General features: G+C 37.6%; 1 protein-coding gene across 1 annotated transcript in view; it reads right to left on the bottom strand.

The window, feature by feature from the left end:
* Positions 1–19,828, bottom strand: part of LOC150078438 (RRP12-like protein) — a 496,297-nt gene that overhangs the window by 438,792 nt on the left and 37,677 nt on the right. Inside the window, exons 3-4 of the mRNA XM_090384563.1 lie at positions 15,801–15,927; positions 1,260–1,336 (exon numbers count right to left, since the gene is read on the bottom strand). Coding sequence (XP_090240689.1) covers positions 1,260–1,336; positions 15,801–15,927 — 204 coding nt within the window. The remainder of the gene's footprint in view (positions 1–1,259; positions 1,337–15,800; positions 15,928–19,828) is intronic.

Below are 19,828 nucleotides of genomic sequence, written 5' to 3'. Positions count from 1 at the left end.
CAAAATATGACATCATAAGCAAACATGATCTCATTATCAGCCGATGAGGAAGAATAAACATTCTTTGTAACATTTGTATGACATAAATAAATTCTTTATTATTATAATTTGCTTGATATTAAAGGCTATATTTTCATTTCTTTGGATAAATAAACCATCGTTTATTATTTAACATTACTATGGTCAAATTTCATTGTTGAGAATGTAACCCCTGTTTTTTACATTACGTCTAGGGAAAACGAATTCTCACTTTACAAGCGCACGCTAGGAACGAATTAACTCGTAAAGTTTTGAACTACCTGTACATAGTTCCAAATTTTACACACTATGAAGCGTGCCAAATTTGAAATAAACTTAAAAAATATAACCTAATAAACCTAAAAAATTGTAACGAACACATATAAAAATTTTTTTTTTTTTTAAGTGTTTAATAATATTTATGATATACATAATAAGCAGAAATATGTGCATGCACATGTTGGAAATTTCTCATTTAACAATCTTTTAAACTGGAAAATAAAAGAGAAGAGACTGACATTGTCTAAAAACATTTCTTTGAAGTTTCAACAGATTTTGAAAATAAAAGGTGTAAAACACATAGCATGTTTTACAATTTCTAATTTTTTATTAAAACTTAAAAAGTACATACAATAAGTACTCCAAGCCATTAAGAAAACAAGAAATACTGGCACTGTTTAAACAGAATTCATAAAAATCGAAAACATTTTCAAAAAATTTTAAAAATTAAAGAGAAAGTTTGACACTTGTCAGGTGACCAACCATATTTGCTACATTTTGGGTACCACCACTGCCAGATGAAGTACTGTACTGTGAAACAGTATCAAATGCCTTACAAAATGAATATTTTAAATGCAAAAATACATATTAACAATGACATACAGTTCAGGAAATATGTAAAACAGAAAGAAATCTGGGAATATTAATGAATTATGATGCATATTTTTGGTGGCTATTGTGCTTTATTCTGTCTCCCCCCCCCACACACACACAAAGTCTGGCTGCCTTTTTTTTTTCTCTCTGCTCTCGTATGATCAACTATCCTCAGAGAAACATTCAAAAAGTTCTTGATTTTTAAAGTTCTATTGCATTAAGGTCAGAAATGATACACTTACTACAAAATTTAAATTGTAAGTTGTGAATAAAATTCCAAGTACCAGTATCATATGCAACATGAGTCTATCAATAAATTCAATAATTCTGAGCTAAAATAACATCATATTACATCAATTCTTACTTACCTTTTTACCACCATGCTTAGGAGAGTAACAACAGAAGTAACTGCTATATCACCATCAGCAGTATTAAGTAGAGTCATCTTAAAAAATAAATAAAAATATAAAAAATCAAAAGAAATATATTTGGGAAACCTAAGTTTCATAAGTTAAAGAAAAAAAAAAGGGGGGGGGGGAATACTTAAAACAATTAGGTTTTCTTTACTTCAAAGCATTCTCCCCATGCTAATAACCACGGACAGATTTGCTGAAGGCCATTTAAGCTCTAGTTATATCCTGTTATGATTAATAAGCAGTCCACATATACAGTAGACTGTCGGAATAACGGCCCATCAAGATCGGATGTATACATACAATGCAGATGTCTTGCAGTGCCAAAAAAAGAAAACAGCAAGTCACGTGATTACTGTATTTGTTTACGTTCACCATTTCATTCTTAATCATTCTATTTCTTATTTGGCCTCATTATTTCCACATTAAATACATTAAAAATAAAACTTTCTAGATAACGGAAAAATCAAAATAAAAGCACCTTGATTCCCCAAAGGTGTCGTTATTTTGAAAGTCTACTGTATATAGTTCTATTAGTACACAAAAGTGTGATCAAAAATTTGATGAATATATTGCAAAAATTCATTTTATTCAATAATAAATACAGGCAACTCCCATATAACATGGTACTTCTACAACATAGTTTTGCTCTAACACGATTGTTAAATTGTGGCAATACTTGCACAACACAGTACTTATACAACACGGTTTCACTCTAACACGGTATTTTTGAGCTTTTGCGTTGGGAAAACCCTGCTATTAGGTTAGATGCAATTTTCAATGTTTCCATTCCTTTTTGTGAATCCCTGCTGTTGATTCACTAGTTATTATAACCTTCGTGATATTTTTTAAAGCACATTTCTTGGGGGTTACTACCATAAAACAATAAAAACAATTTGCAGTTTCCAGTTTATTGGTTTTTTTCTGTTAGTGCAATCTATTATAAACGGGTAGTAAACTCAATCTTCTTACACTTGCTATAGTACTGATAGCTGGAATTCTGTGGGTTTTCACGTTATTATGGTGAAATGTGTTTCCCCTTCCATGAAATATTCAATCATAAAAAAAACATAAATAAATTTTCAATAACTCATGACTTTTGAGGTTATGATGAACGTCGTGGCGAGATCTAATATTCCTTACATTTTGAGGGTACAGCTCTAAAACGGTGTTCGCAGGCCGGCCGCTAGTTAGTACACCGGACCGAACCTACAGGTAACTCTCTAGGAGGCTTCCGGATCAGCTAGAGTATAATCTTGCTACCTCTACTCTGCCAGATAGTGACTGGAGGGAGTCCGAGTAGTGTGTATGTGGGGAACATTGTCGAGGCCACATTATGTCAAGGATCTGGGTATATTCCTACCATGTGTACACCATATCCAAAAATTTCATTACTTCATACAGCATGTCCCACCCACTTTTTCTTACTATTGAATACACCATGAATTGTCAAACTAATAGAGTAAGCTTATCTGCGAAAAGATCTAAACCTTGCAAGCACTTCCTAATTCATTTCACAAATATATGTGGTCACTTTTCTTACTATTGAATACACCATGAATTGTCAAACTAATAGAGTAAGCTTATCTGCGAAAAGATCTAAACCTTGCAAGCACTTCCTAATTCATTTCACAAATATATGTGGTCTCAATTCTAATCTCAACGATGTCCATTTCCACTTCAGTCTGTCAAACCCCATGTACTTTTTCTGACAGAATCTCAGTTATCGGTTAATTCAACTACTGCTCATCTCAGATGCCCAAATTATTCGCAGTATGATTCCTTTCGCCTCAAAGGGCGTACTTGTGCATATGTCCGTTCTGATATTCCCTGTCAGAGACTTAGCAATTTGGAATCTCCTCTCTTTGATCTTCTCTGGCTTAAAATCTCTCTACCTCATTGTGTCAAATTCATCTGTTGTCTCTACCATTCTCCCAACTCCACTAATCACTTGGAGCTCTTTGACTTCCTCTCTTTGCAACTTGACTTTCTCCAGTCCAACTTTCCTAACAGTGAGGTAATTTTCCTTGGTGATTTTAATGTTCACAACTCCAGCTGGCTTCCATTTTCTAGTCACACCGACCCAGCTGGTCGAGATGCTGAGGCTTTTGCAATTACTAATGACCTAGCACAGATTGTTCATTTACCTACAAGAATATCAGACAATCCTAATCATACAGCCAATACGCTTGATCTTTTTCTCACAAATAACCCTTCTAAGTACACGGTCGAAGTGAGAGATCCTTTAGGCACTTCAGATCACAACTTGGTGATTGTCTCTTCTCCAATGAAACCTTTATCTCATGGCAATTCCCAACCTCGTGTTGTTTGGCATTACAAGAATGCAAAATGGGATGACATGCGAGACTTCTTTTCTTCTTTTCCTTGGTCGGATTACTGTTTCAAAACTTCTGATGTCAACGTTTGCTCAGATCGTGTCAATGAAATTATTCTTGCAGCAATGGAATCCTTTATCCCACACTCCACTTTAAAATCTTGTCCTTTATCTAAACCTTGGTTTTCCAATAAATGTGCTAAGGCTGTTCAAGAGAAGAATGTTGCATATCGTAATTGGCTTGTTTCTAATTCTTCAGTTTCATTTTCTGCCTACACCAAAGCTCGCAACAATTGTAAAGCAGTAATTAATCAGTCCAAACAAGAGTTTGAACAGGCTAAGAGTAGAAAACTTGCTTCTTGCCCTAATGGTAGCCGAGCATTCTGGTCTCTTGCCAAAGCTATTGGTGGCAACTTTTGCCCATCTCTGCTCCCACCTCTGTCCAAACCAGATGGTTCTGTTGTCACTTCAGCCAAGGATAAAGCTGACCTCCTAGCATCCCATTTTTCTTCCAGCTCATGTATTAATGATCTTGGTAAAACACCTCCCACCATTCCCAACACAGGCTAAGAGTAGAAAACTTGCTTCTTGCCCTAATGGTAGCCGAGCATTCTGGTCTGTTGCCAAAGCTATTGGCCGCAACTTTTGCCCATCTCTGCTCCCACCTCTGTCCAAACCAGATGGTTCTGTTGTCACTTCAGCCAAGGATAAAGCTGACCTGCTAGCATCCCATTTTTCTTCGAGCTCATGTATTAATGATCTTGGTAAAACACCTCCCACCATTCCTAACACGCTCCATTCAATGCCTCCTATGGTCTTCTGTCAAAAGGATATCAGAAGGATTTTGTTGAATCTTAATGCTAAGAAAGCTCCAAGTCCTGATGATATTTCTCCACTTGTTCTCAAAACCTGTGCTCCTGAACTTACTCCTATTCTTTGCCGCCTTTTTTCACTTTCTTATTATAAAGATGTTTTTCCTTCTGCTTGGAAATTTGCTCATATCCAGCCAGATCCTAAAAAGATTGACAAATCCCTCCCATCCAATTATCGTCCCATTGCAATTACTTCTACTCTTTCTAAAGTAATGGAGAAATCAATTAACCGCCAACTCTTAAACTACCTAGAAACCTTCCATCTGATCAACGATCGCCAGTATGGATTCCGTCAGTGTCAATCCACTGGTGATATTCTGGCTTATGTTACTCATTTATGGAATAATTCAATGGAAAGGTTTGGTGAAACACAAGTGGTTGCTCTTGACATCTCAAAGGCTTTTGATCGTGTTTGGCATAAAGGTCTTCTAAACAAGCTTCCATCTTATGGTTTGCCAACTGTTTTTAGTAATTGGTTATCCAGTTTTCTCTCTGATCGCTCACTGAGGGTGATGGTAGATGGCTCTCTGTCTTCTAACTTCTCCATTGATGCCAGTGTCCCCCAAGGTTCAGTTCTTTCCCCCACTCTTTTCCTCTTGTATATTAATGACCTTCTTCCATTGACTGGAAATCCTATCCATAGTTTTGCCAATGATAGCACATTGCATTCCACTTTCCATTTTGAGAAACCTTGTCCTGCTTAATCAGCTTCAACTTCTAGGCAATCTGCTACCAATTCCTTAAATGCCGATCTTCAGGTAATTCTCCAGTGGGGCAAAGACAACTTAGTTGATTTCAACCCTTCTAAAACTCAGCCTTGTCTTATATCTTGCAAAAAGTATTCTTCTGCTCCTATGCTTATCTTTAGTGACACTCCGATTTCTAGGCAAAATGATATATCGCTTTTGGGGATTACCCTGACTTCTAATCTCTCTTGGCACATACAAATATTGCTTCCTCTGCATCTAAAAAACTTGGTTTTCTCTTTCAATCTCGGCGTTACTTTTCTTCCAAACTGCTGCTCACTCTGTATAAATCGCAAATCCGCCCTGCCATGGAATATTGTTAACACATCTGGGGTGGTGCCCCCAAAACCTCTCTCAGGCTTCTTCATTCCATTCAGAAGAGGGCAGTTAGGTTAATTAATGATTCATCTCTAACAGAGTCTCTCCATTCGCTTTCTCATAGATGTACTGTTTCTGCTGCATGCCTCTTCTACAGATACTTCCATGGGCACTGTTCTTCTGAATTGGCTTCTATAATTCCCGCTCTCTCTCTTTCAAAATAGTCCGAACACGTGCCGCCACCAGCCAACATCCATTTACTGTCCGACTTCAAACCCACAGAACCAACTTTTCATCTTCCTCATTTATTCATTCAACTGCCGTTTTCTGGAACAACCTTCCTTCATACGTATTTTCTGAAAATTACAATCTACAGAAGTTCAAGTCCAATGTCAACAAATATCTTCTTTCGTCTTCTCAACCTCCAACCCAAGCACGGTACTAAGTACTATAGGTTCTAATACCTCTTGTGTTTGGGGTTCACATAAAAAAAAAAAAAAACCTCCGTATTGTGTTTGTTGCAATTTGTGCATGCTGTGTTCTTTGTTTTAATTGCTACTGTTTTAAATTTTACAACCAAAAAAAAAAAGTCAGTGAACAGAAATATCAATTAGTATGTACATATTAATTAAGCTATATATGTAAGCATAAATTATTTTTATTTTGCTAACTAGAAGATATTCTTCGAATTTTCGTGTATCATTTAAAGTGAGGGTCCACTGTATTTTGTTGGTAGATTCTGTGCTATTGAACTTGTGCTTGTTTGAGACCATAAAAAATAATTTTGACTTCTAAGAGTGCAATTTGTGACTTGTTTGTTTGTTATTTAGTTTTTTTTTAGGAGCATTAGCAACTAAGGCCATATTGCTCAGGAATATACGGTGGTCATTCCCTGACCTTTCCGCGTCCTCCGTATTTGGTGGTGATGGGCTCGAACCCTGGTCTAATCAAGAAGCGTGTGCTACGCACTGCTGCTCCTTCCCACCTGGCTATGGAGGCGCCAGTTTGTGACTTCTAAGAGTGCAGTTTGTGACTTTCAAAGAGAGCAGAAGGTACACAAAATCTAGATGCTGTAGAAGAGATTGTGCTTAGCAGAGATGAAGAGGAAGAAAATCAAATGAAAATATACTATCTCACATATACGTATCACAGTTTGTAAGGTAAGACGTTTGTTCAGTTACTACTATTTAAGTTACCACTATTATAAAAATAAAGTTAAAATATTAAGTTATTACTACTGTAAAAATTACGTTTCCGATAGTTATTTTTAAAAAAATGGCGTATTTTTGTTAGCTTTTGGAACATAACCCCTATTTTTGTACTGGTTCTAAATCCCGTATTAACATGGTTTCGCGTTACATGAGATTTTGTAGGAACCAAACTACCATGTTATATGAGAATTACTTGTATTTACATTGTTAATATTTATCAATATAATTTCCTGCAACTATATACTTGTTCTGAAGTGTCAAATTGTGCCAAATCAAAAAAATAAGGTGGGTGCAGCATGACAGGAATGTTTTTGTCAGTTAAAAACCAACAGACTGCGTGTGAGATGTGCTACTTTGGTGAAAGAGCCAACTCATTTACAGTGGACTATTTCTCTCATTCTCAGTTTTAAAACTTGATAGTGAGCTGCATTATCAAGCCCAATTATGGCAAATGCAATGCAAAAATGTTGAATGGACAAATTCTCTGGTATGTTATATATCCAACCCTAAAGAAAATTTGACAGTGAAACTAGTTACTATGCAGATTTTTTATTACTTAAAATTTATTAGGTTTTTGGTATTTTTTGTTTTGGATTTGTAGTGAAGTTATTAGTCATCCCTTGATTTGCGTGGTTTTTTATCGCACGGTTTCACTATTGCGCGGTCAAGTATTTACTACCAAAATTTTAGATTCGGCTGCGAGTTTTGCTACCTGTGCGATTTTTGTTTACAATGCTTCAAAAATAGGAATGAAGAGAAGATTTTGAAAATTTATTTTTTTTACATTTTTCACATAATTGAAGATTTCATTGAAGGAGAAATACATTTCACCATAATAACATAGAATCCCACAGAATTCCAGCCGTCGGTATTATTGCAAATGCAATAAGATGGAGTTTACTACCCGTTTATAATTAGATGCACTAACAGAAAAGCCCAATAAACCGAAATGTGCGAGTTGTTTTTACTATTTTAAGGTCGTGACCTTCAGAAATATGCTTTAGAAAAATATCACAAAAACGTTCAAAACTGATTCTTATAACCAAACATAGCAATTAACGGTGGTGTGTTTGTCCGGTTATTTTTCTGGTTCATGCAACGTAAAGTGTTTTAATTGGCATTGCTTTTGCTGATTTAATATTTCTTGTCTATATAAAGGGTGTGCTTAATTAGTGCCTAAAATTAAGAAAGCTACAACAAAAAAAAATTAAATTTAGAGGAAAAATTAAAAATCGTTAAGGAGTTAGAAAATGGCAAAAAGGTGACATTGGCCAAGAAATACAAAAAAAAATTAAATTTAAAGGAAAAATTAAAAATCGTTAAGGAGTTAGAAAATGGCAAAAAGGTTGTGACATTAGCCAAGAAATACAGAATAAACGAATCTAGAATTCAACAAATTAGGGAAAATGCTGCGAAAATGAAAAGTTCAGTTATCTGTTCCCCATCATTGGCTGCAAAAAGCACTACAAAAAGTGAGAAATCCGTTAACAGAGAAAACTGAAAAATTACTTACTTTCTGGATAGATCTTAATCAAAAGAGAATGCCTCTAAGTTCAGATATTATTCATGCCAAAGCTCTGCAAATCTTTAATCGCTTACAAGAAGAAGAAGCTGGTACATCAAATGCAGAAATCTTTCAGGCCAGTAAGGGTTGGTTTGAAAATTTTAATAAATCTCAGTCTTCACAATTCAAAATTAACAGGTAAAGCAGCCAGTGCAATATGAAAGCTGCTTCTTTGTATCCAAAAACTTTCAAGGATGTTATTACGACTCAGGGCTATCTAGCAAGTCAAGTGTTTAATGCTGATGACACTGGCTTATTTTGGAAGCACATGCCAAGACAAACATTCATTTCAAAAGAAGAGAAAACCGCCCCAGGTTTCAAAGCTGCAAAAGATGGGCTAACACTTTTATGTGGTAATGCAGAGGGTGACTTTAAGTGTAAACCGCCACTAATCTATGTGTCAGAAAATCCTCGTACTTTTAAAGGAATATCAAAAAGCTCCTTACCAGTTCACTGGAAATCGAGCAAAAAAGCCTGGATGACAACTAAAATCTTCTTCGAGGATTGATTTTTAAATTGCTTTTGCACTGAAACAAAAAGATACTGCCTGAAGAAGAAGAAGAACATAGCATTAAAAATCTTCCTCATTCTTGACAATGCGCCCAGTCATCCTGCACATGTCTGATCTACACCCAAATGTGAAAGTTACATTTCTTCCAGCAATAAAAGTTTGTTAATTCTGCCTATGGACCAAGGTGTTATAGCTTCCTTTAAACTTTATTACCCAAGAAGATCTTTTTTACAATTGGTAGAAGCTACTGATGGAATAAGCAGTCTTTCAATTCAAGATTATTGGCAGAATTATAACATTCTCGATGCTGTAAAAAATATTGAATTTGCGTGGGATGAAGTTAAGAACTCAAAAATGAATGCAGTGTGGAAAAAGCTGTGGCCACAAGGCTGCACTAAAGAAACCGCAGTCGAAATGCAGGAGGAAGTTGAGAATGTGAAGAAGAGTTGGCAAAATGATTAGCAGAGAGGGATTTGAAGAACTGGAACCAGCAGATACCACAGAAATCCTTGAATTTCATAGTGAACAATTATCAGTGTACAATATTTTTTTGCAATGTGAAGAAGATGACAAAAACGATAAAAACAAAGATGCATACAAAAATTTGACCACGAAGAAACTAGCTCAGTTTTTAAGACTTGCAAATCAGCTTAGCCAAGAAGCTCTGGATATGGATCCTAATTTGGAGAGTTTAAATTTTTGCAGAACTTTATCATTAGGTTTAGTTCCTTATAAAGAAATTTATAGAGTAAAACAGCGTGCTTCTAAGCAAACAATTTTAACTAATTTTTTTCAGAAAGTGCCAGATACTGTTGCAAGTTCATCACAGGAAAACAGCGACAAAGAATTAAAAATCTAGAGCTAAGTATTAGCAATATTAATTTTATGGACATGTTTCTAATTTTTTTCTTACAGAATGAAGACAATATTTTTCAATTTAATTTTTTTTTGCACATTTTTTTTTCGTGTACAGGTACAGAACCCTCATTACGTCACAAACTACATTTTGCATTGCACGGTGTTTTCTCGGAATGTAACCCACACTCAAATTGGGGATGACTTTATTTGATTATATTCCACAGTGCACTGCACTGAATTATGCCAATCGTGGGCTATGAGAATAGGTATCATACATCAGAAAATCAATGGTGGGGCTAAATGTGTTAAATTTTGTGGCACACAGGTTGGGAATGTCTGCATTCCCCAAACGGTAGTCCGACCATTCCTTGGTCAGACTACTGTTTCAAAACTTCTGATGTCAACATTTGCTCAGATCATGTCGGTGAAATTATTCTTGTATGAATGGAATCCTTTATTCCACACTGCACTTTAAAATCTCATCCTTTATCTAAACCTTGGTTTTCCAATAAATGTGCTAAGGCTGTTCAAGTGAAGAATGTTGCGTATCGTAATTGGCTTGTTTCCAATTCTTCAGTTTCATTTTCTGTCTACACCAAAGCTCGCAACAATTGTAAAGCAGTTATTAATCAGTTAATAATTAAACTAGATTTTGAACAGGCTAAGAGTAGAAAATTTGCTTCTTGCCCTAATGGTAGCCGAGCATTCTGGTCTCTTGCCAAATCTATTGGCCGCAACTTTTACCCATCTCTGCTCCCACCTCTGTCAAAACCAGATGGTTCTGTTGTCACTTCAGCCAAGGATAAAGCTGACCTGCTAGCATCACATTTTTCTTTGAACTCATGTATTAATGATCTTGGTATAACACCTCCTACCATTCCCAACAAACTCCATTCAATCCCTCCTGTGGTCTTCCGTCAAAAGGATGTCAGAAGGATTTTGACGAATCTTAATGCAAAGAAAGCTCCTGGTCCTGATGGTATCTCCACTTGTTCTCAAAACCTGTGCTCCTGAACTTACTCCTGTTCTTTGTCGCCTTCTTTCACTTTCTTATTCCAAAGGTGTTTTTCCTTCTGCTTGGAAATTTGCTCATATCCAGCCAGTTCCTAAAAAGGGTGACAAATCCCTCCCATCCAATTATCGTCCTATTGCAATTACTTCTACTCTTTCTAAAGTAATGGAGAAATCAATTAACCACCAACTCTTAAACTACCTAGAAACCTTCTGTCTGACCAACGATCGCCGGTATGGATTCTGTCAATGTCGATCCACTGGTGATATTCTGGCTTATGTTACTCATTTATGGACAAATTCAATGGAAAAGTTCGGTGAAACACAAGCAGTTGCTCTTGACATCTCAAAGGCTTTTGATTGTGTTTGGCATAAAGGTCTTCTAAACAAGCTTCCATCTTATGGTTTTCCAACTATTTTTTGTAACTGGTTATCCAGTTTTCTCTCTTATCACTCACTGAAGGTGATGGTAGATGGCTCTCTGTCTTCTAACTTCTCCACTAATGATGGTGTCCCCCAAGGTTCAGTTCTTTCCCCCATCTTTTCCTCTTGTATATTAATGACCTTCTTCCATTGACTGGAAATCCTATCCATAGTTTTGCCAATGATAGCATATTGCATTCCACTTTCCATTTTGAGAAACCTTGCCCTGCTCAATCAGCTTCAACTTCTCAAATATCTGCTACCAATTCCTTAAATGCCGATCTCCAGGTAATTCTCCAGTGGGGCAAAAACAACTTAGTTGATTTTAATCCTTCTAAAACTCAGCCTTGTCTTATATCTCGCAAAAAGGATTCTTCTGCTCCTATGCTTACCTTTGGTGACACACAGATTTCTACACAAAATGATATATCTCTTTTGGGGATTACCCTGACTTCTAATCTCTCTTGGCACAAGCACATTACAAATATTGCTTCCTCTGCATCTAAAAAACTTGGTTTTCTCTTTTGCTCTCGCCGTTACTTTTTTTCCAAACAGCTGTTCACTCTGTACAAATCGCAAATAATCCACCCTACCATGGAATATTGTTCCCACATCTGGGGCAGTGCCCCAAAACCTCTCTCAGGCTTCTAGATTCCATTCACAAGAGGGCAGTTAGGTTAATTAATGACTCCTCTCTAACAGAATCTCTCCACTCACTGTCTCACAGACAGTACTGTTTCTGTTGCATGCCTTTTCTACAGATACTTCCATGGGCACCGTTCTTCTGAATTGGCTTCTATATTCCCACTCTCTCTTTCAAAACAGTCTGAACACGTGCTGCCAATAGCCAACATTCATTTACTGTCCGACTTCAAACTCAAAAAACCCTTTCCCTGGTGGTCATTCCCTGACCTTTCCACATCCTCCGTATTTGGTGGCTCACGGGCTCGAACCCGGGTCTAATCGAGATGTGTGTGCTACGTGCTGCTGCTCCTGCCCACCTAGCTACGGAGGCACCTCGAAAAGTTGGAGACACTCTCCCGAGCAAGCCAGTGGAGCTGTCCCCCGTAAGGCTACCACAAGAGAAGGGCAAGGCCATCCAGCCCCACCAACTGGAAGTGTTTCCTGCGCAACTGACCAGCCAGGAAGGAAGAAAGCGCCAAAGCATGAAGTGGAGCATTGAAATGAATACATCCATCATGCAAGCATACTATGAAATAACCAGGCTAGAGACCGATATGACAATGTACAGATCGCGACTACATATCAAGTGGTTGGAACGATACCCAGATATTCAGGTCACCGAACAGCGATTAGCAGACCAAAGAAGGACCATCATCATGAAGAACCTAATAGCTCCTGCCATCTTGGAAAAAATCAAGCAGGATGTGTGATCAACTACAAAGCACAAAGAATATGGCCAATATGGAACCAGAGGAGGAACAGCAAGAAGAAATACAACCCAGAGTAGCTGAGTTGACTACATATCAAATGGTTGGAACGATACCCAGATATTCAGGTCACCGAACAGCAATTAGCAGACCAAAGAAGGACCAGACCAGAATTAGCAGACCAGACTGAAGTGGAAAGAGACGAAGTCGTGCTATCCAGAATAGAAGACAAGTGGAAGAAAGCCCTAACAGAATTCGAAGGAATGGACCCCATGTGATACCTAAGCAGAGGCCAAATAAAATCCTGTGGAGAGTAACAGACCACCTCAATCGGCAAATAATGCCACATTACCTTGACAAAAATGGTACAACACTGGAGGCTATCTACTCAGCAGTATACTGTGCTGCCATAGCAGCCACGAGGATTAATGGAAAAGAAACGAGAGACCAGCAGCAGAAGAACTGAAAACAGAAGGAACTGCCAGCTTGGGAAAGAAGACTTCAGCAGAAGATAGAAAAATTAAGAGTCAAAATAGGTCAGTTGACTCAGTACCAACAGGGTAATAGAAATAAGAAATTGATTGGAAAGGTGAAGAGCATCCTCAGCATCCACAGCAAACATGAGACCAGAAATCAGAGAATAAGAGAATACTTGGACACACTGAAGCAGAACCTCCTCGCACTCAGCAAAAGACTACACAATACAAAGAGAGCTCCCATAGGAAAATAAACAACTGAATCTTCGATGAGGACCAAAGAGCCTTCTACGGGAAACAGGGTGAAGATGAGAAAGCACGAAACGGACCACCCAAGAAGAAGACGATCGAAGAGTTCTGGGGAAATATCCGGAGCAGTGAAATAAGACATAACAAGAGAACACCCTGGATAGAAGTAGAAAGGAAGAAAACGAAGGACATACAAGAGATGAGAGTGAGAGATTTGAGAAGAAGTAAAACAGTCGATCAGGAACACCCACAACTGGCGAACCTAGGGAATTGATAACATCCATAACTACTGGTACAAGAAGCTCACCTGCACACACAAGCACCTAGCAGAGCAGTTCACTTGAATGGTAAGGCACCCAGAGACAATCCCAAAGTTTCTCACTGAAGGAGTCACATATCTGAAGCCTAAAGATGAAGATACAAGAAACCCAGTGAAATACAGGCCAATCACATGCCTCTCAACGATGTACAAGATCCTGACCAGCTGCATAACCAAGAAGATATCAGACCACTTAGAGAGTCAGAACATAATGACCGAACAACAGAAAGGATGCAAGCGGAGGAGAAAAGGATACAAGGAGCAATTAACCATAGATGCTGCAGTTATGGAGCAAGCCTACAAGAAGCAAGGCAATCTATACAGACCCTACATTGATTACCACAAGGCCTTCGACTCTGTACCTCGTAGCTGGCTAACAGAGACCCTGAACATCTACAAGGTCAATCTGATTGTGACAAACTTCCTAGGAGCAACAATGGCAAAATGCAATACCACCATTAAGGTCGAGAACATCACAACCAGGCCAATCCCCCATTAGAAGAGGAATCTTTCAGGGAGATGCTCTGAGCCCACTATGGTTCTGTCTAGCACTCAACTCGCTATCCACCATACTCGATGGCAGCAAGTATGGATATAACCTCAAAGTAGGAAAAAAGAACCTGTACATCCTCACCAACCTGATATACATGGATGACATCAAGCTCTATGCGGCAACCAAGAAGCAACTCCAGCAACTACTCCGGATCACCGAAGAATTCAGCAAGGACATCAGGATGGAATTTGGTCTAGACAAATACAAGACACAGACACTTAACCAGGGAAAATTAGTTGGCCAAAACTACCAGCGGCTAACTGGTAAAAAGATCGAAGCTTTGACAGAAGGAGAGACCTACAAATACCTAGGGATGATGCAGGCTGAGCAGTTAGAACACAAAGAAATCAAGAAGTGCCTAACCGAAAAATATCATCAGAGACTCAGAAGCCTGCTGAAATCAAAATTGAACAGAGGGAACACAGTTAAAGCCATAAACACCTATGCAGCCCCAGTACTAACATACACATTCGAGGTCATAGATTGGACTAACACCGAGCTAGAAGATATCACGCGAAAGACAAGGACAATGATGACCAAGAGCCACCAACACCACCCAAAGTCAGCAGTGGTGAGACTAACAATACCTCGGAAGGGGCCTGATAGAGCAACAGAAAACAGCGATAGTTAACCTGAAGGATTACTTTGAGAACAACCCAGCACCACTCCACCAGGCCATAAGGAAGGTAGATAAGTGGTATACCCCACTCAACCTAAGCGAGGAACCCCCTCCCGCCCAGACGTTACAAGAAACGAAGTTAAAAAGATGGGCAAAGAAAAAGAAAACACTCTACGGCAGACACTACAATGACCTCCATCAAGATCACATCGATAACATTGCTTCCAATGCATCGCTCACAAGCAGGACGCTTTTCCCCGAGACTGAAGGATACATGCTGGCCATCCAAGACCAGGTAATCAACACCAGAAACTATAGAAAATACATTGCAAAGGAGCCTGGAATGTCAGATGACACATGTCGATGATGCCACCTGGCCTAGAAACGATCCATCACATCACCGTGGGTGCAAGGTGATCACCCAGACTGAGTACACTCACAGACACGACCAGGTAGCCAGGATATATCAAATACATCAGAAATTGGTGAGGAAATACCAGTTGACCAATGAAAGTGTACCATACTACAAGTACGAACCCCAGGCAGTACTAGAGACCCGAACCCACAAGCTGTACTGGGACCGTGCCATGATAACGGATAAGTCCATCCCGCACAACAGACCAGACATAACCCTTGTGGACAAGATGAAAAAGGCTACCTACCTGATTGACACAGCGGTGCCCAACACTAGCAATGTCCAGAAAATTCATGAGGAAAAAATTAGGAAGTACACGAACCTGAGACATGAGGTCAAGGAGATGTGGCATATGCAAGAAGTATCGACCATCTCGTCAACTACCGGTATGGTACCAAAGACTCTACATAGCAGCCTAGCAGCAATAGGTCTCCCAGAGAACACTTACAAGGAACTCCCCATAAAGTCGCATTCCTGAACACCTGTAGGATAGTCAGAGAGTTCCTCGACCAACAGTAATACCAGACACTACAACCACCCTGTGTATTTGGTAGAAGTACCCGTCACAGAGTGAAATAATATAAGAGCAACAACAATAATAATAAAGACTTATGTTGGTACTTACCAATGCTGCAAAATATTCTGTTTCAGTCTCCTTTCCTTCTTTGGATTTTATGACTTCAGTTACTGCAGCTAGAACAGCTAGCATTTCTTTATGTAGAGCTGAAGAAGATTCCCAATTTTTGAGAAGTCTGAAACACAAAATCCTATTACAAAAAACTATATCAAGAAAAATTAATCATTTCACTGGACTGAAAATAATTTGTTCAACAGAATAAAGCAGATATTATTATTTCAATACAACTTCAAAATCAAATTTAAAATAAAATTTAAAAAAATATGTACTACAAAATTAACACCTTTTCCAGACTACAATGCTTTCCCCCCCAGAAAATGTTGTCTAAAACTCCCCTTGCATCTTTTGATCCAAAGGTTTATTAGGTCACAGTGTTACTTTTATCTCTAACTACAGATAGAGAAACTATGCCCAAAATGTTCAGAGGGCATTCTGAAAAAAGCTAGCTCTTTTAGGGTATCAGATCACACACAGCAGAGACGACAGAAAGGAGGGTGCTTAATTAAACTCTGAATTGGCTATAAATCCAGCAGGCTTGGCCAACTACAGCCACTGGACATCTCAGCTAACAAACCCTTTAACTACTGAGAGGATGTTACCCTCTGTAGCACTGGAGAATATCCCCAAAATGATACCTTTAAGAAACTTTTATTGGCAAGAAATAATTAGAAATTTTCACTTTTTTTAATGCTACCTTACATTTTCAATCTGTTATAAACACAACTGTGTACAATCCATTTTTTTTTATATATTGGAAATACATATTTAATAAAAATTCATGGCTAAAGTCCAAGACTGCGAGAAAATTTACAAACATATAAGTTAGCGCAAAAGCATCATGTCCACACAGTAAATTTTACTGAAGTTATTATAGTGGCATCATTTCATTACATCTCATATTGTGAATAACTTCACAACAAGTTGCCTATCTGGTTATACTTTGAATAAGTAATGCTTCCCCAATAAAAACTATTGTTACTTATTCTCAGTGGATACCACCACTCAGAAGGCTATTTCAGGGCTATTTTGCCCTTCTTTGGTGAGTAGGTAGGCACCCTGATGGTATAACAGCCAATAACCTAGTTGTGAAAATAATTCCTCGACATAAGAGATGCCAAATGGTGTATAGCAGTTTAATGCTTAATAAAAATTCAGAGCTAAAGTGTCAGACTGCAAGAAAATTTAGAAACATAAGTCAGTGCAAATGCATCATGTCTATATATAGTAAATTAACAGATTCGGGTACTGTAAGTATTTTCTACTGGGGAAGCATTACTTATTTGAAGTATAACCAAATGGGAAACTTGTTGTGAAGGAATTCACAATATGAGATGTAATAAAACAATGCCACTATAATAACTTTGATTAATTGACTGCATATAGACATGGTGCATTTGTACTAACTCATATGTCTGAAGGCGCCTCCATAGCCAGGAGCAGCAGTGCATAGCACACGCTTCTTGATTAGACTGGGATTCGAGCCCGTGACCACCGAATATGGAGGATGCGGAAAGGTCAGAGAATGACCACTGCATATCCCTGGAGCAATATGGCCTTAGTTGCTAATGCTCCTAAAAACCAAATAACAAAAAAACAACACATGTCTGAAAATGTATATTAAATTTTTTTTTTTTTTTTTTTTTTAATAAAACACTCAGGACATGCATGTTTGTTCTTGTTCAAACTTGTCTCCCTTCTTGGGCATGACATAATTTGTTGTTACAGGATGAAGAATGCATTGCTAAAGCTCACACTGTAGAGAATAGTAGATTGCGCCGCTTGTAAAAACAAAGCTCCTGCTACCCTCATTATTGGTGCTCAATTTGTTCACATGAACACCCCTTGTTTGCACTTGTGAAAATGAAACTCCTGCAATCTTCCTTATTGGCACTCAAATTGTTTACATTAACTGGCTCGTGTCAAATATTCAAACTGCTTTAAACATATAGCAGTAACATGCTGTCAGAATTGGACAGAAAGATACCACTAATTTTAAATTCATATTTTTAATGATTGCATATATTAGGTTTAATGAAAATGTATTACTTTATTTGTTTACAACCAAACTTCATCATTAAAAAAGAAATTACTGATTTAGAATGAAAGAAATCTGCAATAATTGAGAAATACTAAAACTGACATAACTCTGGTATATAATTTTTTTTTATTTACATTTAATGGTGTGTGTGGGGGGGGGAAGGGGGTGCGTATTGCAGAGCTAAAGAATATTTGTTCTTTCCCAAATATCAACAGGAAAAACAGAGCAACCAAAAATCTCACAGGTCTGCAAATGGCTGAAAAATTTGATTTGTGGGAATAAGTGAAACATGAAACATTTGCCCAAAGTTCTTCAAGAAATTTGGAACCAGCCGTGCCTTTAACAGCAATGAAGATTGCACTCTTTAAAGCAAGTGAAACATCAAATGATAATATCAGTAATAATGAGAATGACAGTAACAACAAGTTTTAAGAATTCTGTTATGAATAAAAGCTTCATTCAACACTGACATTTGTTTGCCAAGCACTTGTGAATTTGTGTTTAAGATATTTATATGTCATAAAATAATTTTCCCCAAAATTCAGATATAAAACACCATCCATAATTGTGTGTAAACCCATTCAGTAGCCATTGCACTCTCTTAATTATAAGACCTTATGTTTTAAGCTAAAGCACTACAGAAATTAAAATTAACATAAATCTAGAAGGAAGATATGCTTTATTCATATGATAAAATAAATACTGAAATATTTAATTCAGTAAGAATACAATAAGATGACAGTAATTACACATCACCCTGCAAAAAGTGTCCAGACACACCTGTTTTCATAGTCCACTACACTATAAAAACAGGTGTCGAAAAATAACAAAAACCAGTATATAATAAAATAAAGTACTGCATATGGGTAGCAGTAATAACAACTGTGCAGTACTACACTCAGGGTAGTAATAACAACTGTGCAGTACTATACTCAGGGTACTGGAGAATGAGAAAGACCTGGTGGTAATTATGCAGTATTTAAAGACTAAATGCACAAGGTATAATTCCATATGGGTTTAAATTAACTATATAATATTGGTGTATAGGGTCCAGTCACATTATTATGACCACCTACCTAGTACCCAGAATATGCACCTTTCACAGTATGCACTGCAGCCAGCCACCATGGAAGAGACTCGATAAGTCCTTGGAAGGTTGTAAACTACAAAATACAGTCAAACTTAGTTCAAATGTATTTTGTAGTTTACAAATACGAGCACGGAAATAAGGTATAAGGTATGTTCTTGTCGGACGACACCTTAATGAGATCACTGTTGTAACAAGCAAAAAGCCATAATGATTTTAATTTATGCATATTCTCATACAATTGCTCACAGTTATAACGAGCGTACTACACGGATATACTAAACAAATTTTGGTAACTATGCAAACATTCTTAATTGCTCGGGTAGTTGGAAAAACCCAATTCTTGGAATAGACGAAAATGAAAAGGGCAACTTAGCTTTATGACCACCTGCATCGGATTAGCGGCCGGTTTATGACCTTGTCCTCTTGGGACGGGGGCTGCACAATACTGCATTGGCATTCCGTTTGTCGCATTACCCTATTTACAGATTGTCTTGTATCCACTGAACCATAAATTTATTTCGGGACTTCTAAGAATTTTGGAAATGGGACTTCTAAGAACGTTGAATGGATTTCTTGACTTCTAAGAACTTTGTATGCATTGCGGGACGTCTAAGAACTTTGTATGTAGATCACTTTATCATTCTTAAAGTAAAATCAGTTAGAAATTAACCCTTCCTTCGGAAACATGTCTACTAACAAAAGAAAGTGTCTCTCGATTCCCGAAAAAGTGCAAATTATTCGTGGAGTTAGAATGTGGTGCAAAAAATGCTGAAGTGTGTAAAAAGTTTTCTTTGTCCTCTTCAAGTGTATCAACATTGTGGAAGAATAAAGATGTTTACATATTGGCACTGGAAAAGAACATAACCAAAAAAAAAATTTAGGAAGTGC

This window comes from Mastigoproctus giganteus, chromosome 11 (assembly GCF_048544385.1).
Source record: "Mastigoproctus giganteus isolate SK-2022 chromosome 11, ASM4854438v1, whole genome shotgun sequence".
Taxonomy (NCBI): Eukaryota; Metazoa; Arthropoda; class Arachnida; order Uropygi; family Thelyphonidae; genus Mastigoproctus; species Mastigoproctus giganteus.
The sequence above is the reverse complement of the archived record's forward strand: the minus strand, read 5'-3'. Positions and strand labels throughout refer to the sequence as shown.